This window comes from Macrobrachium nipponense, chromosome 47 (genome assembly GCF_015104395.2).
Source record: "Macrobrachium nipponense isolate FS-2020 chromosome 47, ASM1510439v2, whole genome shotgun sequence".
Lineage (NCBI taxonomy): Eukaryota > Metazoa > Arthropoda > Malacostraca > Decapoda > Palaemonidae > Macrobrachium > Macrobrachium nipponense.
The window spans coordinates 36810170-36833718 of record NC_087222.1 but is presented as its reverse complement, the minus strand read 5'-3'; the positions used below and the strand labels follow the sequence as shown (position 1 = coordinate 36833718).

Below are 23549 nucleotides of genomic sequence, written 5' to 3'. Positions count from 1 at the left end.
ATCAATTTTCGTTCTTACCCGGGAATTGATCCTTACGATTTTTTTATGTGAAAATGAAATCGCAAGTGCAGTATTCTGTTTCATTTTCATATATATTTTATGATAGCATCATATTATTGGATCAAGTTTCCGTTCTTACCCGGGAACTGATCTTTCCCCTTTAAGTTCTATGAAGTGAATCGCAATAAGGGCAGTATTCTGTTTCATTTCATATTACTTTTCACTGCTGTGCGGGGGTAGGGGAAGCGAAGGTCTGCCAGGAAGTCGTCGGAAAGCTCTCCCGCGACTCCCTTGGTATCCGATTCTTCGTCTTCCTTCCTACCCCCCGCTCAGCTTCTTCGTTGTATTTTGTATTTGGGGTCTTCCTTGCGTTCGGGGTGGGGCATGTCTTCCCCCCGTGCGTGAGGGAACCCCTCTTACTAATCTATCTATGTTACCGCAGGTGCTACATCCGTGGGAGACGACCTTGGACAGGTATGGACCACCGCGGAGGCAGGGCGTGCCTAGCATCCACGGGCTGCTGCAGCGTCTAGCGAGGTCTGGGGCGGTCTCCACTACTACCACGGCCGCTTATGCTGCTCCCCCCCCTCCTGGTCTACACTCCCCATGCTGTGTCGATGACGCCGTCTGCCGCTACTAGGGCCGCAGCCGTACCGAGGTGGGGTTGCCGCCGCCGCCTGTTTTCTTCGTGTTGCCTGCCCCAGACTTCCGCTGTTCCAGCAGCTCGCCCCTGGACCGGCCGCCAGGACCCAGGTTCCGCTGGCTGCCGATGATTCTACGAGGCGATCGCTGGGCCTGCCGTACCTGCCGCTGATGTGATTCCCGCTGTTGGCTTGGCTGTCCCTTCTGGGTCTACCGCTGCCGCTGTTCCTGCCGCTCCTGAGCTGGTTGCTGTTCCTGTCGCTCTGGTTCCTGTGCCTGTCCATGCTGGTCCTGCCCACGGTGTGTCTTCCCCAGTCCCAGTCCTTCCGGACAGGTGCAGTCGGGCCGTGTTGCTTCGGCAATAGCCCCGGCTCCGGCCTGGATGGAGGACCTGACGACTGTCCTGCGTGAGCTGACGAGGAAGAGGAGAAGAGGAAGCTGTCATCTTTGTCTTCATCGTCTGCTGCTGCCTCTTCCCCTTCGACTTCTAAGGCCCATAAGCCGAAGAAGAAGAAGGCTGCCTTCCCCCCTAAGAAGTCTCCTTCGGGAACTTCTAAGGGCCCGTCCCACCCCGGTGGGACGGGGGGTCCTTCTGCTGGTCCTCCTGCTCCTTCGGGAGCGGGGCCCGTCTCCCCTTTCCGTAAGGAAGAGATAGACGGGGACCAGAGGAGTATCGGTTAGCTCTGGTACTTCCTCGCCTGGTGCTAGCGGCGATGCCGCTACGCCAGGTTCCGGCTCGGTCTCTCGTTCGCGAGAGATCCCGAGTGTACGTTCTCCCTCGGGAGACCGTGCAGCCAAGTTTCGGCGCCAGAGTTCGCTCGGCGCCAAGACGCGGCACGGACAGAAGGCTGGTGAGAGACGCTCAGGTGACTCTTGCCAGGCCAGCGGCCGCTCTTGCAGCGACCAGCTGGTAACCCGGGTTTTCCCCCTAAGAAGGCTCCTTCGGGACCTTTAAGGGCCGTTCTCGCTCCGGCGATTCGGGGAGCTCTTCTGCTGGTCCTCCTGCTCCCTCGGGAACAGGGCCCGTCTTTTCTTCTACCAAGGAGAAGAAGACGGGGACCAGAGGAGTACCAGCTTCGGCTGGCACTTCCTCGCCTGGTTCTAGCGGTTCTGCCGCTAAACCATGATCCGCCTCGGCTTCTCGTTAGCGAGAAGTACCGAGTGGACGGTTTCCCGCGGGAGGACCGTCCAGCCAAAGTCTTGACACTCGAGCTCGCTCGCCGCCAAGACCGAAGCGCGGAGCAGAAGACTGGCGAGTGTCGTGCAGACGACTCTCGCTAGGCCAGTGGACGCTCTCGCAGCGACCAGCTGGCCTGCTCGGGTTGACGTGACGGTCGCTGACCAGCCACGGGTTGAGGCGAGGAAGGGGTCCCCGCGGTCGTCGGTACCAGCCACGGCTGGTACCAGCCACGGCTGGTACCAGCGGCTCGACGCGCCGAGAGGACGCTCGCCGGTCTCACCGCGACAACGAGCCTAGCAGGGTCACCTGACGCCGCTCCATCGGGACCGGGCGGAGACGGTAACCAGCAACAGCTCGCCTGACGCTAGAGATCAGCGTCGACGTTCTCAGCCGAGCCTCTCGCCCCAGGCGAGCGGCAAGGCTAGGCCTGCTGCTCGATCGCCACTGCTGGTGGACGATCAGCAGCAGCCCTCCAAGCACGCTGGTCCTGCCAGCGAGCTAGGGGGGAGCGTCAGGTCTGCCTCTCCTGTACCTTCAACCTCCTCGGGCTACACCGGGAGGAGCGAGGTACCTATGAGTGATCGCGAGAGGTGCGCCGCTCGCGATCCCGCTATGACGCCGTATGGACCAGGCACGGTTCTAGGACCGACCAGGACATACGCGCAAGTAGCTGGAGGCGACCGTCAGGGGTCTGCCGCTGTTCCTCCTTCTGAAGGAGGAGTATCTCGGGATCTGTTCTTGTTGGAGGGACTGGACGGTCCTACTCCGCAAGACACGGGTTACTCCCGAGATACAGAGGAATTTGCAGAAGTCATTAAGCTGATTCGTCAGCATAATGACCTTGCGGAAGGATTGCCGCTCCCACCAGCAGAGCCCACGTCTCTGCTCGAGTCGTTTTGGGGCCCGAGAGGGAACCCAAACCGACGGTGGGTCTGCCGCGATCGGAACTTGCCGATTCTGTCTCGAACCAGAGTCTCTCGTCTCCGGACAAGAAGGCTCTCTCAGTTCTGGCCGGTCGATCAAGCTACTTCCACCTCCTCTACTGCGACAGCGGCGTTTCTACGTGTCTTCGGACACCGTATTTGAATACTCCTTCGGTCCTCCTGAGAGGTTTCGACCTCGACGAGGACTGGAATGAGTCGGAGGACGGTATCGGCTCTCTCCTGTCAGGTGTCGATCAGCCCCACCCAGACGACGTTCACAGTGGCGGCAGACCCTTACCTACAGTGAGAGTTCGTAACCCTCCTCGGGAAAACGTTTTCTCCTGACGATACGTTTTCCCAGACTCTGAGAGGCCATCGCCGCAAGGCGATGGCTGTTCCTACTCTTCTCCAACTGCTAGTTCCACTGGGAAGGCGAGCGAGTATCCAATTCCTCCCCATTCCCTCTCTCCTTAGGCTACGAGGGAAAGGGGAGGGATCCTACAGAGATTTCTCTGTAGGATCCCACGTTCGGGGACTGCGCTACCGGGGGGACCTTCGGGTCCTACCTGACGTAAGCCCGGTCGATTGAGGAGGAATCCTGCCCCATTTCTCGATTTCTACGGGAATCGAGAGGACCACCAGCCGATATCGTTTGACGAATTCGGCGTGGGGGAGGTTTCGCAGACTGCGTTAGAAATTCTAACGGAATTTCTAACCGCATTCAGCTGTTCGAGTTTTTTACGATCTCCAAACACTTAGGCGAGACCACGGTCAAATTGTAGCGACGACCCCCCCCCCCCCGAATCCCCTTGATACACGATAATCGGGAACCTCGCCTATGCTGAATTCCTGGAATTTCTAGCATTGGGAAGAAGACTGCTGCTGAAAGAACTATCTCACAGTAGGCGACCAACCTGGACTAGAGAAGATCGGACGGGAATATCCAGTTTGGCTTGAAACTATCGTCTTAGTATTCTGTTCACCATTGAAGCTTTCCTTCGAGGAAGACTTCTCCTTCACTCTCTTTGATAGAGATCGAAGGTGGTCGATCTCCATCCTTATTTTGTTTTCTTGAAGGAAAGAATTTAGGATGGAGATCGTTGTTCAGAATCCTACAAATATACTACGTATATTAACCTCGCGACATGATTCTACTAAGCAGTTGAATTGTCCGAGGGGTAGGCGCATATCCTAGTTAATCTACGGATTGCGACTTATAAGAGAAGTATTCTAATTGAACTGCAAACTCGGGGTTGCCTGCAACCTCCCAGGAGTTTTCAGTTTCAATTTTATATACTTATGGTTTTGTCACGACAACACCATTTCAACTTTTAATATACTTATGGTTTTGTCACGACAACACCATTTCAACTTTTTATATTTAACCGAAATTCGTTTGCGCCTAAATATAATTGCTCGAGCATATCTTTTATGCTCGGTAGTTCTAGCCGAACGCATTCCTTCGTGGAATAATGGATTACCTGGCAACTCAGGATGACGAGTTCAGCGAGAGCTCAGCTCAACTACTGCGTATTGAAACTGCCTGATAGCAGCTCAGTATCAGCTGGGCCTCCGATATGCACGGTCATGTATGTCTCTCTCTGCCCTGCTTTGATTGACTACCGAACCGTATCTCTGCCCAACAATCATGGACTTAGGTCCTCTGATTAACGGGGATTCTCGCAATAATGAAGGACCATCTACTGCTGTGACGCTAGATTCCATCGCCTTCGACATTGCGAGAATTTTCAACAGAGATATCTCTTGGACTCTTTCATCTTTCTGTTTACCGCACGGTAACAGAAGTCTGTACAAGTCTCCCGCTGCATCGCACTGCGATAATGCGAATGATTTTGCAGACATCTGAGTTTGTCTTCAAAATATCTCTATTCGTAGGTGTACAATTGTTCATTGTTCAACCGAATTACGAGATGTGTCAGAAGACATCGCCTACTCTCCGACCTGACAGCTCTACTTCCAAATGTTCAGCCCATGAGAAGCAGTTCTTCAGGCGTATTCCCTGTGTTTTCATTACTGAAGCGCCCCTCCGCTTTTCATTGCAACTACGACTTCTCACCGGACAGCAATGAAATAGCGTTAGCGTTTTCAGTCATTTGTAAGCACAGGTTATGGAATCTTGAGAATCCTTCTCTCGATTCATTCTGTGAAGACGTAGGTTGCATTCAATATCTACCTTCGTCTTCAACGGTACATAGTGTTGTTTCTCCTTTAGCTGAGATTCAACAACCATGAGATGTTTTACCTTCAGGGACCTCGGTCTCTAGAAGGCAATTGACTTTCGCCTGTTGGGCACATGCCTTAAGAGAATCATCACCTCGCTGTCCGGCATTGGTGACAAACAAATACATTATTTGTTTGGTCTCTCGGCATAAAACCCGTTAAAGGCGAAGGTCACGTGACTTACTCGGATGCTTTGACAACTTGCCTCCTACCGAACGCAGTCAGTCGGCAGCTGTCAGAGCGCCCGAGTCAGTTACGAACTACGCTGTTGACTTAGTTCGGTTGTTACAGAGCAATCATTACTTCGTTCTAATAGCTTGTCACAGTACCCATACCATTGACACCCACCATGGAGTGTCGGTGTCCTATCCACTACGAGAACTTCGCTGCATGGGGATAGGAGGATGCGAGAGACTTCGTGGCAAACGGACAGACCAGTATGGGTACTGGACATCACCGAAGTAGAGAAGAGGGATAGGTCATGCGACTATTTCCTCTTTTCCCTCTGAGGAACTGCATGACTTCTCCTGCGAAGTCAAGCATCCAGGGGATGGGGATCCGTGACGCTCGATTTCGTACCGAACTTCGTAGCGAAGACTCAGAACCCTTCGGTCCCTGACGATTGGTTCGAGTCGTTCACAACCCCTCCCTAATGGACTTCACCGCCTTCGATGCGAAGGAGAGATGCTGCCTTGTCCTGTGAAAGCGCGACCGCGCTTTCTGAAGAAACTCGGACATCCCAGGCTGAGTGTTGAAGACTCTCGTCAGCACCAAGATGACCTAGAAGTACACTCCCTCGAGTTACACAAGAACTTCGTCCGTGGTGCAGGTACTGAAGGCAGGGTCTGGTACAACCAGACCACTGGCACCTCCTTCTATCTTTTTGGATATTGCCCACAGGTCCTTGGATCGTTTTCCTTAGGACCCGTGGTGGCTGCTCAACACGTTGTGTAGCGAACCCAGACCCTCGCAGGCTGAACAGCATCGAGTCCTGGTGTGACCATAAGAATGGATGAGTGAATGAGAGTGTGACTGGCTCCTCTTCCTATCTTTTTCTACCTGTGTTAGAGGGACACGGTCGTCACCCTGCTGGATAAGGACAAGATTGCAGGTGAGCTACTCAACAGAGCCCCATCCTATCCCTTCACTAGGGATAGGAGCGTATATCCACCACTTCCTCCAACAAGGGGGAGGAAGTGGATGCCAGCTTGAGACAACCCATACTTTATGTTGCCTCTTGCAAACAGGAACAAGTTCTTGCTTGCTGGTACGAAGAGATACGCTTGCCTCTCTCTTAGTACTCGGCCCAGAGGTCTGACCATTGATCCTGCGGTGCACACCCCGATCAATCGGACAGAGGCTTGGATCCCTCCCTCGCTCTTACGACCAGGGAGGCATTCCAGGGATGGACGAACACCAGTCTGTTCATCAAAAGACTCAGATTCCTCCCACCAAGAAGTGAGTCTTCCTATTGTTAAAGGACCGATGGTTTGTATTACGTATCGGAACAAATGACAATTTGTCGAAAATTGCATTTTTCCTAACTATACAAACCTGAGGTCCTTTAACAATAGGAAGTAGCTAGCGGCAGCTGGAACGGTCGTAAGCTTCGAACAAGGGGAGAACGGTAGTTAACTGCTTGTCCGACAGTGGGGGTAAACAAATCACTTTTGCTTTTGGCCCATGCAAAATACGCAGAGTGAGGGGTGGCATGAGGAGGGACTATATGTAAAGGACCTCAGGTTTGTATAGTTAGGAAAAATGCAATTTTCGACAAATTGTCATATTGTCATGTTAGTGGAATAGCACCCAATGACAAAGGCCTTTAGGCTCTGCCGAGTAAGTGGATAAGACCCCATTGGCAGACCCACAAGAACTCTTAGCCATAGATCAATATCTCGCTGAGGCTCTTGAGGCGAAGCAGACTCCTAGGCAGTAGCCACGAAGTCTTCAGCCTAATAAGGTAGGAACCAAGGTTTATTAATACCTACAACATATGTTGTTTACCTGTCTATTTCAGTAGTTAGCTGTCTCTTACCCACCACCAATGGGTGCTAATCAGCTAAGTATATATCTGGCAGGGAAGTTGAATGTATAAAAATGATATTGTCATGATACAATAAAGTTTTATACATACTTACCTGACAGATATATACGATTAATGGCCCACCCAGCCTCCCCGCAGGAGACAGGTGGAAGAGAAGAATTCTGATTAGAAAACGGGAATGGTTCATAGCCCTGCCACCCAGGGCAGGGCGGTAGATCACCTGACCTACCGGTAGCGTGTGCCGCGAAATTTGAATTTCTGTCGGGGACGACGGAGTCTATAGCTAAGTATATATCTGTCAGGTAAGTATGTATAAAACTTTATTGTATCATGACAATATCATTTTTCACTTATCGCGGTCGGTTCTGGTCCCCATTAATAGCGATAGGTGAGGGATTACTGTATTCCTTGCATGGCATTAGTGCTGTCAGTGTGCACTGTAGGCATTACTTGAGGGCCTTTGCAGTGCCCGTAAAGCCCCTAGTGGCAACCACTTTCACTCCTTTTACTGTACTTCGTTTTATATTCTCTTTCTTCCACCTGACTTTCCACCCTTCTCCTTGGCCTAAGCTCTGTACGTATTCTATTCTCTTGAATGGCTTTGAGAAACTGACGATAAAAATTCTGATGAAATATGAAAGGACTACACACCAGTGGGATTCTGTGGCCCAGAACCAAGGTGGTGCTGTATGCTCTAGTGATTATGTCCTTATGTGTTCCCAATATTCTTGGGCAGTAAATTTAAGTGTATTTTATAGGAAACGTGTTTAGAATTTCCTCTTTGCTTTCTGTGGATCCTCATATATTTTAATGATTTACTTACATTTATATCTGTGTATTCATTAATTTATTCATGATTTTTTTTTCTTTTAATGAAAATACCTCATCTTTCTGTATTTCCTATCACCTTCTGTTTCTTCCTTCAAATGAACACCATAACTCTTTGGAAGCTTGAATTTCAAGTCAGTAGCCCCTGCGGGGTTGTTCCACATGAATGGAGTTTGTCTTGTGAATATTTGTTAATAATGATACTTACTGTTAGCTTATTTGTCCTTTCCTGATTTCATATGTTGTCATCCATAGAAGAAGAGCAGTCATTCTTCAGTTTCTAGGCTGCTGCTTCAGTACTTATAAGCTCTTGTGTTCATTTTTAACAAAAGTAGATTGTCACAATTAATAAGCGCAATAAGGAATACTAATTGTGACAATTTACATTTGTTAAAATGTAAACTGCTATGAATTTATATAAAATATGTTACGTGTTTAGACTGCTGAATGCTATATGAGACTATAAAATACTGAAGTTTCTCTTTTAAGGCTTTTATTTCTCTGACCAGGTGCTTAATGTAAGTAATTAATATCATATTGTTGCTTCAAGAATCTTTAAATTTTCCTTGTGGGCAATGCTTAGTTAAATTCTATTTAATATTAAATTGATTATAGTCATGTACACCGTCTGTTTAACAGCTGTGACCAGTATTTACTACCCTAACAGACTCATTGCAACCTTTTGAATTTAATTTTATTGCTGTTCCGTCATTATTTTTTTAGTGTCTGTACTGTATTATTATTATTATTATTATTATTATTATTATTATTATTATTATTATTATTATTATTATTATTATTATTATTATTATTATTATTATTATTCAGTAGATGAAACCTGTTCATATGGAACAACCCCACCAAAGGGGCCGTTGACTTGAAATTGAAGCGTTGAAAGAATAGGGTGTTCATTAGGAAGCAGTAGGAGGAAGTAAAGGAAAATTAGATAACAGATTCTCTACATATTAAGAAGAAAAAAATAAACCAATAAATAGATAAATATGTAAAAATAGATAAAAAGTATATACACTAATTGTTTTACATTCTGTTGTTTCAGATATGTTTTCCCGGAAGTATGGAGTTCGTTGATGTCAGTTGACTGAGGCAAGAAGGTAGCGCCCCATTACTTGAAATTATAAAGAAAATATTATTTATGAATATTATATACACCTAGAAGATAGTGATATTATACTTCACTGTTAACAAATGCTGTTGAATACTTACTTTTAAGCAGTTTTGTAGGTGGGAAACGTCCTATTTAACACTTGTTCGTCACATACAAGCGCCATCTGACGTTCCTTTATGTCATGTACGCAGCGAAAACTGTCAAACCTTTCGTTTGGTGGTGCGATTCCATTTGCTTTGTCAAAGTAGATGCTGTCTTGACAAGGAAAACTGGTATCTTTAGCGCCCTCATTTGTAAGGGATTCAGAACTAGACTGTTGGAAGCTGTTATATCGATTAATATAGCTCTATCCTAAGTTATTATTATTATAATTATATATATTGTTGTTGTTATTATTATTATTATTATTATTATTATTATTATTATTATTATTATTATTATTATTACTGTAAAGTATTTACTAAGGCTACCAGGCAATATTTCTGCAAAGTTAACTTTTCTTGAATAGTGGAAAAAAAGAGATAATTGAAAAATGAGTAACAATGGCTATGAATAGTAAATATATACAGTATGAATATATCGCTAAATAATACATGATAAGAAATCTAAAGCAGTAACCTTAAAAACTATTCATTGATTCAGGGTTTATCAGTGCAAGGAACAAAAATTCAGGACTGAGTAGTGCGAGAACGTGGTACTGCATCAATTGATGATGGATGATGCTGTGTAGATCAAGTAACAAACACTAGTTGTGGGGACGCACTGAAATCGATAACGAGGCCTCAAGATCGAGGGACAGATGGCCAAGATGAGCTCGGAACTTTCCGTAGAGTATCCCATGAAGTGTGAGATGGAAGAGCCGTTAGCCCTCCCTCCTTCGGTCAATCGTGAAAACAGGGATATGGTTGGCTGTAGTGCAGCTGCTAAAGATAGCTCGGCGTCCTCGGAATCGTTCGTGGACGTCAAGCCGGAGCCGGAGGAATTCTACGAGTCGGACGAAGACTACGCAAAATATTCGAACAAGCGGAGCTCGCCGGAGGACAGCGAGGAAGAGAGGGAGCGCCAGTCTAAAGAGCGACCGTTTAAATGCACCGAGTGCGGGAAGGTCTTCTCCCAGGAAGTTTATCTGGAGTATCACACGAGGACCCACACTGGAGAAAAGCCCTTCAAGTGTGGGAAGTGCGAGGTCGCTTTCTCCCAGAAAATCCATCTTCGATACCACATGAAGACTCACTTCGACGAAAAGCCGTTCAAGTGTGTGAAGTGTGGGAAAGCTTTATCCCACAAAATTCACCTCAAATATCACATGAAAACTCACGCCAGAGAGAAACCGTACGTTTGTGAGGAATGCGGAAAAGCTTTCAACCAGGCGTATTTCCTGAAAAATCATAAGAAAGTCCACGCTGGCGAGAAGCAATTCACGTGCGACCAGTGTGGGAAAGCCTTTAATGAAGAAAGTGTTCTGAAAAACCATATGAAGGTTCACTCTGATAAGACTAGTCAGAAGTGATGAACCTACAAAGGTATATTTAGTAAATATCAACTTACACGGCATGGGGATACTGTAGTCAACTAGAGTTAAAGTTATGTGAAATACAGGGAAGCCTATTTTCCAAAAAAACTGTCTCACAAAGCTGGTGAAGTTTAGCGCTGGATACAGTACAAGACATTTGCCCGAGATCTAACAGAAGAAAAAGCTTCGTTCTTCATGTGAAGGGTGGTGGCCGGAAAAACTTTTGAAGCTAAAAATGGAAGTTGTAAAATTATTTTCATACATTTGTATGGTATTCCATTGTGTGATAAATAAAGTATTTTATTAAAGTTAGTTGGCGCTTTGTAGTTATGGTGGATATACAATCCTTTCCGTCACAAATGTGTCCTTGTGGTAAGGGTCATATTGTTGTGACAGTAGATTGTGATGGTTGAATTGAACAGAAGAGGAAAAGACCCCTGATAGTGAGATTGGTTGCACTGTATTTATCTTTACTAAAAGTAGGCTTAATGAAATGATTTAATCATTAGATGTTCTTGTGAGAAAAGGGGTGATGTCATAGATCTTATCCAAGTCGATTTGAAACGGTCGTAAGCACAGGAAGATGTGCAGAACTACGCAAGAGAGATGTATGCCTTGTAAACCTTTACGCATCAAAAGTTTTTTGTGGTCCTGGAATAAAGATCTTCAAGGCATACTGGGAATAAGAGTGCTTTTTCCAATGAAGACTATTTTGGACCTTACCTCTGTTATAATGGCTCCTCTTACAAAATGATGCAGCCACCTTGAATGAGATTACACCCTGCCTGGAAATCACCATAGGTAATAAAATATGGAAAATATGTATATATTATTATTATCCTAGGCTGAAGAAAGGTGTCATATTGTGTGATCATATGAGTGACCTCAATGTTTGTCAAGAACTTGAAGGCAGGTAGTATCTCATAGTGCAATTTTTATACATTTGGAATAATTAATTATGATGTTTTAAAGTTTTTTGTTGTATCCAGTTTTTACAGTTGCATCTATTTCTGAAAATTAAAAATGTTGTATTTCTCAAGTCTTTCACCTTGTATCTTATTCATTTATTATAATAACATAATGTAGATGTAGCCATTTTAAATTTTCCAACTGAAAAGGAGCTCAACAGGTGCTCAGTGTTTCAGAATGGGGTTGAGGCAAAAATGTACACATATGATGTCCTTCATTCCTTTTATGAATATTGCAGCCATATTCCAGCTCCTAAATAAGTAATGTTTGAAAGTAAATCATTATTATTTTCAGTACAAATCCATGACATTAATGTTGCATGTTTCATGACTCACTCACAATTCCAGGCTTTGCATTTCACCACCGATGGAGGTCAGCTCATGTACAATAGGTCCTCAAGTCCCTGGTGGTTAACAGAATCGGTCTTTGCCTTGATTGTTTCGGCTGTGAAAAGCCTAAAGTTTGGAAGATGGGCTCTTCTTTTAAAGGACTGTAATGGTTTTGCATTGAAAAATACTGTACTTTACGGTAGCCCGAGTAGCACTTTAGCCAGGTGGGCACAGATTTTCTGACACAACAGTATGAAAGCATTTAGAATTAGCAGCTCTGCTTTAGATGCAAAATAAGACAAGAATGCCACTTCTGTAACCAATCATGAAATGCTTACAAATTTCCGAGTTGTTCACTGAGCAAAAAGGAAGTTTCTTACGAAGTCTGCCATGTCACCAGTATCATTATTCTTCGTTGTTTATATTTGGGTGCCATGCTATCAAATGCACCATTTAGCCTAACAGATGGGACTATGTTTGCATATCTTTTCAAACACTGCACTTAACTCAGTTTCATTTCAGAGAAAAAAATTCTGATACCATTTTGGGTAATATTACCTATTTCAACTTCATAAATTCAGGAAATTTTGAGAAAAGATCATTATGTCATCCAACCAAGGGTAGAGGGTTAGTCTTCGTACAGTAGATATAATTCATTAATTTTTTTTTTTTTTTGGTTTACGTTAATTTATTAGTCATAACAAGTGTTCTTTACATTGCAGTGACAAGCATTTTGCTTTAATCTCATATATATAGCAGGTAATGTAGCAAGCAAGGAGTACAAAAGGATTGGCTTGAAATGTTTATTGGTTAAACATAATAAATTACAACATAAAACTTCTAAATAAATGAACAGTTTCAACAGATCATTATAAAAATTTGTCTCTCACCCAACACAGTAAATCTATTGACAACTTTGCAGTTACAAATTGCACCAGGTTCTGGTTCAACTGGCTTTCCAGATCCTCCAAGAGCAGTACTTCCAGGCTTGGGGGAGGGTCTAGGTGGCAGGTAATTCGAACCGAAATTGGGCCCAGTTTGTCCAATGCCTCCCGGTGAACCTGAACTTCCTGGCTTTCCATTAGCTTGTGTGGTGGTGTTTCCTGATGTGGGAGATGATTCTGGAGACCCTGTGCCAGCAGCACTTCCAGTTATTCCCTCTGGAACAGAAGACCCATCTCCAAATGTCGCTTCTGGATTATCAGTTAATCCGACGTCTTGGGCACCAGAGGAACCAGGTGGGCTAAGGGCACCAGGAGAACCAGGTGGGCTAAAGACATCGGGTCTTCCTCCTACCCCAGGAAACCCAGGGAAGACACCCCCTGTGCCACTGCCGCCAGGGCCAGTTAACTCTGGAAAACCACTTGTTCCAGGTCTGTTACCAAATCCTGGTGTTCCTGGTTGAGTTGTGGGCCTACTTGGAAATCCAGGGCTTCCGCTCACTTGAGGAAAACCAGGCATGTTTTCAAATCCTGGAATTCCAGATCCAGGTCTCCCGCCAGTTTCAGGGCCAGCAGGGGGTCTAGTTGGAAACGCAGGTTTGCCTGATCCTCCTGGCCTTCCAGGTATGTTTTCGAATCCTGGCATTCCTGAGTTTTCAGGTCTTCCACCAGTGTTAGGGCCGGTAGGGGGTCTCCCAGGGAAGACAGGTTTTCCCAAGTCTCCTGGCCTTCCGGGTCTTCCTGGCCTGCCAGGTCTTCCTGGTGATCCAACACTTCCAGGCTGTCCAGGAGTACCTGGAATGCCAGGAGCACCCATTGTAGGGTATCCAGGCCCACACCACCCTGGAAAACTGCAAGGCTGCGCACCAGGACTTTCTGTCGGAACCCCTCCGCCTGATCCACCAGGGCTATCACCAGGTACTGTAGGAGGTACGGGGCCTGGACTTTGTCCAGTACTGTTCCCTGGCAAAGGGCCTCCTCCCTGGTTGCCTTCAGGAGGTGCTGGTGAACACAAACCTGGATATTCACTGGAACAAACTGTCCCCGAGGGACATTTCGAACATGCCTGACCAATCTCGTATATTGGTCTTCCTATGAAGTTTCCTGAAAGATTGGAAAGAGTCACATCAGAGGATTATCATAGGAGAATATGGTCAGTGATATGAAACATTAATGAAAAGTTCATTTTACAATGGATCTTCAAAAGGAAGCGTTACAGATGAGCAAAGTAGAATTTAATGAAAATTTCATGGTGTTAGATCTTCAGGTTTCAAACTGAACTAAATATTCATCTCCCAGTTTGAAAAATGCTATTCTGGACTGATGATGCCATAAGATGTTAAAGCTACTATTATTATTATTATTATTATTATTATTATTATTATTATTATTATTATTATTATTATATCAATTTTAGTTGTTTATTTTGTTCCTTTAGGCCTTAGGGCACCAGACAGACAGATGGCATCGGCACACCTTTTTGTACCAGACAGCTTTGAGCAAAACTCACAAGTAAAGTCAAAACTGACATAAAAATATATCTGTAGTTTGGATGAGGTGTGCGGAAAGTATAACATAATCATTATGCAGTCCAGTCTGGGAATTTTATTGTTTTTACCAAATTCTGCAACTTCATACAATGCGTCAAAATAGATAAAAAATGTTAAAACGGAAAGTACAGTGGAGTTTGTTCTTGATACCACAACAAGGTGACAGCATACAGAAGGACTGGAAAGAGATACAGTTGTCCACACCAATTATTTCTTGAATGCAGTCCTCAAATGAATCATTTACAACTTACCTGCGGCACCATAATTGCACACGTGGAAATTCTGAATGAAGTTTCCTTCTTGGTACTGAATAAACCCACACCCGACATACTGGGTGGACGCCCAGACCATCTGAGTGTAGTGGCCAACGCCTTGAGACCCACTGAAAAGGAAAAAGATACATGGTAAAAAAAGGAATTGATCAGTTGCAAAGCTTTCTCCTAAAAATACCAGACCTAAACACAGTTAACATAGAATAGCGACAGTTAACAGTTTCATCAGTTGAACATCTATTTTTGGAGTTTGAGGGATAAATAAAGGCCCAACAGTTTATTGGGAACCATTTAAGGCTTTGTTTATCAAGTTTCAAAAGCTTTTTATGGCTGTAAAGAAGAAACAGAAACTTGAGAGAATCTTATGGATAGTTTGTAGTACTCTTAGGTTGATGATTTGTAGTACTCTTAGGTTGAGAATTACTTCACTCTAAGTCCTCCCAAATTCCCCTCTCTCCCTCTCTGTCTCTCTTATCCTTATCTCTCTTCATCCTAGCTATGACCCACAAAGAGCACCTCAGTGGCGTGGTCGGTATGGTGGTGGCGTGCTACCTCGGTGGCCGCGAGTTCGATTCTCGGGCGTTTCATTGATGGGTGAGGGATGTGTATTTCTGGTGATAGAAGTTCACTCTCGACGTGGTTCGGAAGTCACGTAAAACCGATGGTCCCGTTGCTGAACAACCACTGGTTCCATGCAATATAAAAGCACCATACAAACAAACACAAGGTTCACTAACAACTAAGTTCCTAATTCACTGTTTAGTCACCAGAGGCATGCATACTGGACTTAAGGGAGCCCGTCTATATCTTTCATTCTTGTCTGGTTTGAGAATCGAAAACTGGTCCCTCAGTTTGTGTGGTGTGTGTATCGCTCCAGTCTGAGGCCAGAAGTCTTCCATTGTATTTATGAATGGAAAAGACAAATAATTCAGAAGTCTTGGAAATTATGTCAGTAGGAAAACTAATGGTCTTATGATGAAAGAGACAGTTTTTAGAAGGGTCTGAACTGTGTCTACCTGGGTTTAAAGATAGAGGAATTTGTAGGATGGTCGTAATTCTCTAAATCCCACTCCACTAAGCTGAAACCCAGAGCCTGCTAATAGTTTGGTGAATAATTCACTGTTATCATGACACCAGACATAAATCGGTCGGTGAACTACCAAGTTCATGAGCTCCAGACAATTGTTGACACGAGTGAACCTCCAACGACATACTCACGCAAAGGATGTGACCTCCTGGCGATTCAAGTAGACGACCTCCTCGTAAAAAGAACTGAGGGCCCCTTTCCAGTCTGGTCTCACAGGAGCGGTTCCCCCTGACATGAAGATGTTCTGGCCCACCACAAAACGTCCTGAAAATAGGCAGGTTTTACTTGTCATATTGTCTATGTATCAGTTGAAATGACAAGATTAATAATAACGGTAGTATTTTAACAGGAAACCACCTCTTAGTGCTTCTCTGCTGAAGATAATAGTTGCTGTCATTCTTTCTAATACAGTATTTTAATCACTTTAGTAGAAATTTTGCATTTTGTTACAAACTCAGAGATCTTTATTCTAAAGTTTAATGTAAAGAGACAAACAGAGCTTAGTCTCAATCAAGGTCCAGAGTTTCTCAGGGGATTAAAGATGGCCCAAGCTACAAAATTCTCTTTCATTTTTAGTTCATACTGCTAAGGTAAGTTCTTACCATATGACATGTATAGGGTGACAATAAAATTAATGTGATAAACAATGTAAATGTCAAAACAATGAGGAGAAAAAAATAGATAAGGTGCTCAAACTTGGAAGAATCAGTCGTTCTCAAACAAATATATGGCATTGCAACCTTACAAAAACAGTTATGAGAACAGCTCAGTATCCAGTTAAATAACTGACTGGCAGTCTCTGGTACTGACCTGTTTGTCTGCATATTCCACAGTCATGCTGGAAGGTGCACTGATTAGCCCACGCCTGCGCAATGTCTGCCAATTCAGGGTCCCATTGCTGGAAGGTACAGAATGTCAAATCAGGATGGGGATATCAAAGTTTTGAAGTATGTCCATCACATTGATGAGGTATGTGTGGTGGAAGATGAATTAAGAGTGACATATGTGGATATATGCTTAGGACTGGGAAAGAAGTCAGGGTAGGTGAAGTGGTGGCCCAGTATTTTCAGATGCTTTGATCATGTGGAAAGAATGGAATGTTGTAGGTTTTTGTTAAAAGATATACTAATTAGGATGTTAGGAGAAAGTAGGAGAGGAAGACCTAGAAAACTGAAATGTGTATTTCTGGTGATAGAAGTTCACTCTCGACGTGGTTCGGAAGTCACTTAGAGCCGTTGGTCCCGTTGCTGAATAACTCTACTGGTTCCATGCAACGTAAAAACACCATACAAACCTAGAAAAGTGAAGGGTAGAAGGCCATTGATACCTGAAAAGCACAAGGTAGTAGAGGAAAATGGAACAGTGCTCATATGGATGTTTGGTGCACAGCTCATGACTCGTCTGCTTAGGTGCAATGGCTGCCTTCAGCACCCTTGCTTATGTTATCCATAGCGGAATATTCATACATTGTTGAGTGTGTTCAACACCCTCTCCCCCCCAAAAGAAGAAAAGCCAGCGGGAGCAGTTGACACTTGTTCACATCGCATCAAAGCGCTGTGAGTGATCCTGGGTCAGATTCTGCAGCTGACCCAAAGGTTGTACATCTTGAACAGAGATCTTCCAGGTTCACAATAGATTCCTGATCGTTTTTCCTTGCCAAGAGCAACCAGATTTAGCTGAACGGCAGCGCCAATGTGCAGTAAACGTACCTCGCTTTTCAACTTCTCAGTTCCGGATTGTGGAACAGGTGGAGCAGTCTCTCCGAGGATGTCGTGTGATTGGAACCTCAGAAGTTGGGGTGAAGATGTAATGCAATTCTTTTTGTATTTTTATCAGTATACTTAAATTTTTATCTAATTATTCATTGATTCAATTTGCTCTTTTTGAATAACTAATCCCTTCTTACTGTATCTCCATTACTTCTGTCACTGATTTCAAATGAATACCATATTCTTTGGAAGTTTGAATTTCAAGTCAGTGGCGCCTCTGAGGGTTCATCTTCTGAATAATAATAATGATAGTATTAATAATAATTTGTATTAAAACTCATGCACTTAGAAGACACACTTCACACTCACCAACTCCAACATCGAAGTAGCCGGGGGCTGAGGACCCGGGTTCCCCCGGGTCTCCTGACCTGTGGCGACCCGCGACCTCAGCTGGTTGTGCACGCGCAGGACCTCCTCTCGCTCGGCGGGGTCCACGCCCAGCGCCAGCGGCTGGGGAGGGAAAAACGACAGAAGTTCGGGTCAGTATTTTTTTGCGGTATACTACTGACCTGAGTTCTAATTAACCTTGCTTTAACAATGAATGCCCTTGGTTAAACAAGGTCTTCCCTTACTCAAATAAGTCCTTCCCTTGCTTAAACGAAGGGGACTTTCCCTGTGCTTAAAGGCCGGAGGACCTTCCCTTCTTAAACGAGGAAACTCCCCCTTCTTAAACGAAGGAACTTCCTTGCTAACACGAGGACTTCCTTGCTTAAACGAGGACTCCCCTTGGGCTTAAAAAGGAAACTCCCCTGCTTAAACAGGGGGGGGAAAAACTTCCTTGGCTTTTTTTTTTTTAAACGAGGACTTTTTTTCCCTTTGGGCTTTAAACGGAGGAACTTCCCTTGCTTAAAAGAGGACTTCCGTTGCTTAACAGGACTTTTTTTTCCCTGCCTCAATACAGGACTTTCCCTTGCTTAAAACGAGGACTTTCCCTTGAATTAAACCGAGGCCCTTCCCCTTGCTTAAACCGAGGACCTCCCTTGCTTAAACCAGGACTTCCCTTGCTCTAAAGAGGACTTTCCCTTCGCTTTTTTTTTTTTTTTAACCCAAGGACTTCCCTTGGCTTTAAACCGAAGGCCTTCCCTTGCCTTAAGAAGAGGACTTCCCCCTTGCTTAAAACGAGGACCTTCCAACTTGCTTAAACCAAGGGACCTTCCCTTGCTTAAAACCAGGACTTCCCTTGCTTAAAAGGAAGGACTTCCCTTGCTTAAACAAGGACTTCCCTTGCTTAAACGAGGCCTTCCCTTGCTTAAAAGAGGACTTCCCTTGCTTAAACGAAGGAACTTCCCCTTGCTTAAACGAGGCACTTCCCTTGCCAAACGGCAGGCACTTCCCTTGCTTAAACGCGGAATTCCCTTGCTTAAACGAAGGATCTTCCCTTGCTTAAAAGAGGACTTCCCTTTGCTTAACGGACGGACTTTCCCCTTGCTTAAAACGAAGGGATTCCCTTGCCCTTAACGAGGACTTCCTTGCTTAAAAGAGGACTTTCCTTGCTTAGGGAAACGGGACCCCCTTGCCTTAACGAGACTTCCCCTGCTTAAACGTAGGCCTTTCGCTTGGCTTAAACCAGTTCCCTTGCTTAAATGAGGACTTCCTTGCTTAAAGGAGGCTTCCTTGCTTAAACCAGGACTTCCCTTGCTTTCCAAACAAAAGGACTCCCTTGGCTTAAACGAGGATTCCCTTGATTAAACGAGGCTTTCTTTCCTTGCTAAACGAGGACTCCCCTTGCTTAAAATAAGGACTTCCCTGCTTAAAAGAGACTTCCCTTGCTTAAAACAAAGGACTTCCCTTGCTTAACGAGGCCTTCCTTGTCTTAAAAGAGGACTCCCTTGGCTTAAACGGAGGACTTCCCTTGCCTTAAACAAGGGCTTCCCTTGCTTAAACAGGACTTTTCCCTTGCTTAAAAGAGACTTCCTGCTTAAAGCCACAGGACTTCCCCTTGCTTAAACGAGGCCTTCCCTTGCTTAAATAGGGGGAGGAACTTCCCTTGCTTAAACGAGGACTCCCGCTTGCCTTTAAACGAGGACTTTCCCTTGCCAAACCACAGGACTTCCTTGCTTAAACGAGGACTTCCCTTGCTTAAACGAGGACTTCCCTTGCTTAAACGAGGACTTCCCTTGCTTAAACGAGGACTTCCCTTGCTTAAACGAGGACTTCCCTTGCTTAAACGAGGACTTCCCTTGCTTAAACGAGGACTTCCCTTGCATAAACGAGGACTTCCCTTGATTAAACGAGGACCTTCCCTTTGCTCAAAGCCAGGACTTCCCTTGCGAAACAGACTTCCCCTGCTTAATAGAGGACTTTCCTTGCTTTAAATCGAGAACTTCTCCTTGCTTAACGACGACTTCCCTTGCTATAAATCGAGGACTTCCCTGATTAAACGAGCGACTTCCCTTGCTCACGTATACTCAGGAACTTCCCTTCTTAAATCGAGGACTTCCTTGTCTTAAAGCGAGGACTTCCGTTTGCATAAACGAGGACCCCTTGATTAAACGGGACTTCCCTTGCCAAACCAGGACTTCCGCTTGCTTAAACAAGGACCTCCCTTACTTAAACGAGGACTTCCCTGGCTTAAAACGAGGACTTTTCTGCTTAAACAAGGACTCCCTTGCTTACGAGGACTTCCCTGCATAAACCGAGCGACCCCCTTGCTTAAACGAGGACTTCCCTTGCTCAAACCAGGACTTCCCTTGCTTAAACGAGGACTTCCCTTGCTTAAACGAGGACTTCCCTTACTTAAACGAGACTTCCTGGCTTTAAACGAGGACTTTTCTTGCTTAAACGAGGACTCCCCTTGCTTAAACGGGACTTCCCTGCTGAACGAGGACTTCCCTTGCACTTAAAACAAGGACTTCCCTTACTCAATAAGTTCCTTCCCTTGCTTAAACAAGGACTTTCCCTCACACAAATAACTCCTTCCCTTGCTTAAACAAGGACTTCCCTAACTCAAAGTCCTTCCCTTGCTTAAGGACTTCCCTAACTCAAATAAGTCCTTCCCTTGCTTAAACAAGGACTTCCCTAACTCAAATAAGTCCTTCCCTTGCTTAAACAAGGACTTCCCTTACTCAAATAAGTCCTTCCCTTGCTTAAACAAGAACTTACCTTGCCACACTGACGGCTTGCAGTGTCTGCACTGAATTTACAGAGGGTGTGTTGCTTGGTCAGCCCACAGTAATCGGTCAGCAGTGCCAAGGAACTGTTGTTGATGAAGGCATCTGGAAAAGAGCAACAACTTTCTCTTACTTTCTATTCGGCACTTTTAGAAAGTGGTGGAAGGGTCTAATTGATGGGACGTTTTGGAGTAGCTTTCTGTCACTTTCTATTCAACATTGTTTGAAAGTTGTGGATTTTAGAAAGTGGTGGAGGGTCTAATTGATGAGAGAGAGAGAGAGAGAGCTCTATACTCACCTCCTTTGTCACCCGGGAGAAAGCAAGTACTGCTGAATTCAGCAAATGGCAAATCTGCAAAAGAATAAAAAAAAGGTATTAAAATAAATAAAAATATTATTAAAAATCCCAATCAAACATTGCTGAAACTAACCCTGATTGCCTGCCCGAGATGCCCGGTCTCCTGCCGTTGGTCAAAACGATGCCAGATGACGACCTTTGACCTCGCCAGAAGCAAATGACCAGGTACTCAATTGTACGATCGACTAGAAAGCCGGATTAACTCACAGGAATTTCGACTGTACAGAGACGACGCAGCTGACCCCTTGACGCAGGCGTTAGGACTACAGGGGCATGAGAATACCCCGTCGAAGTTCCTCTCGAACTCCCTGAGCTCGATGACCTGCTCTGTGAACCGGCTCTCTGCCCCTACCTCCTCCTCTTCTTCTTCAAGGGCATCTTGGACCTTCTGCAGCAGATGCGAATTTAAGGAGAGTCCCTGCTCTCGCAGCGCATCGTCGATGGTGGAACGAGACGTTTCTTCGAGTTCCCCGGCTCCTGGAACGTCCCTCCGACGGGAGAAACCTTCGTTGCGTTCTTCGGGGAAGAGTAGGTCGAGGCTCTCGAGGCCTCCTGACCTGCCCAGGCTCGACCCGAGGGCGGGGAAGGTCATCCTGTTGGTTCTGTAGTCCCCAAAGGCTGGAGATATCGAACAGCAGACTAGGAGGAGTAGATGGGACACGAAAATCAGCCTCCCACTGGTCAAAAGTGACCCCATGACCTCCATACTGTCGAATAAAAGAGAGGCTCTGGGACGTGTGACCTCTGACCTCTCGCCCGTTTCACTGATCCTGATATCTGTCATCAGGGGCTATTTATACCGTTCTATCTCTTAACCCCCACCCCCAGGCATGGGAAGTAGGCCTACTGTACCCAAAATAAACCTCTCTTGTTTTCTCCAGAGATTCTATAAATAGCAATTCCAGGAGAATTATTTTCCAGGACTTTAATGTCTTGGGATTTACGTCATGTTTTGTCACTGGAAACTAATTTTAGGAGGAATATTAATACTTAACCATTTCCTGAAGAAGATAAAAATCTATGAGGAAAAAAAAGATATTCAAATAAAGAAATAGGTCTAAAATAGATTCAGAATTGAAGAAATGGTCAGTCTGAAAGACCCTTTTCCGTTCCATTATTCGCATCCCGAGACGAACATTAACGAGAAGACGGTGTAATGAATGATAGACATCTGACATTCCGTAGGCCTATCTCTGATCCATCTGTGCTCCAGATAAACCAGGCGCCGGGAAAGTTGTATGACGAAGTGAAGACGCTTAATAAAAAAAACATGAATATGTTTTTAGTCTATATATGGATGACCTCGTCACCTTCCTTTAGCATCTATTTCAGGTTTGATGGAAGCTAGGATGAGCAGGCTTTGGGGGGGGGGGGGGGGGGGAGAAAAGGATTGACATGATAAGACGAGTAGAATTGGAGGAGCCGTTACAAAAGCGTAGGTAACGACATAGGCCTACTGTCCTCAGGTTTGTTCCAAAAAAAGAGCGAATTATTTACTACTTAATTCTGGAAGTCCTCCTGACATATTCAAGACAATGTTCATATTTCAATAAAAAAAAAAATGATTTTTACTATAATCCTCTTTGAGTGACATCATTTCTTCTGCCAAGTAGTATAGGCCTATAATGCGCTAGACCAGTTTCTTTGTAAACCCGACATTAATTTACAACATTACCTTAAAATTCATAATACTTAGATATCGAGGTAAATCTACTTCAATGTCTATAATAAGTAAAGGACGCTGTGAGAGTAGGAACACTAATTTCCATATATAATTCATTTTGGGTATATGAACTATGAATTTGGTAAAGTCAAATAAATGCATGTATGTATTTTTCAAAGGTATATTCTTCATTGGGGTGTAATCCAAACGTCTTTTTGTTGTAAAAATCGAGGAATTGTTGCTTTGTCAATTATCAGACTAATGTCTTGTATTTATTGTAATGTACACCTCAGGAGGATTATAATATATATAAAAATTAAATTAGACCTAGACTGAATGTCTGTAAAGATAAGACTGACTCTTGACGTAGGCCTAGTTCTTTGTTTCCGATATTATAAGAAGCCACTTTACTTATTTGAATAGGCCTACTAGGACTAGCGAAGACAGAGAGAGAGAGAGAGAGAGAGAGAGAGAGAGAGAAGAGAGAGAGAGAGAGAGAGAGCGTGTGTGTGTGTGTGTTTATTTAGTAGTAGACTTCAATTGATAACATATAATTAATTTTATTAAATTATTTATTCATTTATTTTTACCACGACACATATTTGGAGGGGGGACTGTGCTATTAGTCCTCTGGTATGGTTGCTTAGTTTTGAACAAAATCTACGATTTAAGACAATTTACAGGCAGCACCTGTAGGCCTTGCTAAATAATTTTTACCGGGAGCAGCATAATACACAACCTTATAATATATAAAAGCCTCACAAGTTACAAAAAAAGCCATATATTAAGGGTAGAATTTTTTTTTAAATTGATGAAGACGAATGGTGATGAAATGCCCCTAGACCGATATTTTACGTGTGTATGTGTGTTTGTGTTTGTTTGCTTGTTTTGTTTCGTATGAGTTACTATATATTGAATATAAGTGTTAGATTTTTCTTATTTAAGAGGAAATAGTGATATAATGATAAGTAATACACATTGTTTATAGAATACAAAGTATG

General features: G+C 44.4%; 1 protein-coding gene and 1 long non-coding RNA gene across 3 annotated transcripts in view; one reads left to right on the top strand and one right to left on the bottom strand.

Moving 5' to 3' along the window:
* LOC135204914 (uncharacterized) overlaps positions 1-11323 on the top strand; it is a 77251-nt gene extending 65928 nt beyond the window's left edge. For both annotated transcript variants that reach the window (XR_010312370.1, XR_010312369.1), the window contains exon 3: positions 8919-11323. This is a non-coding gene — a long non-coding RNA (uncharacterized LOC135204914). The remainder of the gene's footprint in view (positions 1-8918) is intronic.
* A 1333-nt stretch (positions 11324-12656) lies between these two features.
* Positions 12657-21736, bottom strand: LOC135204653 (uncharacterized). Its single transcript, XM_064234802.1, has 8 exons — positions 21093-21736; positions 20826-20879; positions 20520-20632; positions 17727-17867; positions 16459-16546; positions 15780-15912; positions 14541-14671; positions 12657-13843 (listed from the first exon to the last, which is right to left on the bottom strand). The coding sequence occupies exons 1-8, from the start codon at positions 21667-21669 to the stop codon at positions 12657-12659; spliced, it is 2424 nt and encodes an 807-aa protein (XP_064090872.1). The 5' UTR covers positions 21670-21736.
* Positions 21737-23549: the final 1813 nt, after the last annotated feature.

Bases quoted from the DNA above. Each gene is read 5' to 3' on its own strand.
- LOC135204653 (XM_064234802.1), bottom strand. From the start codon at position 21,669: ATGACAGATATCAGGATCAGTGAAACGGGCGAGAGGTCAGAGGTCACA. The intron at 20,633-20,825 runs GTGAGTATAGAG...GCTCTTTTCCAG, and splicing joins TCTCCCGGGTGACAAAGGAG to ATGCCTTCATCAACAACAGT. The intron at 13,844-14,540 runs GTAAGTTGTAAA...CCAATCTTTCAG, and splicing joins GTGCAATTATGGTGCCGCAG to GAAACTTCATAGGAAGACCA.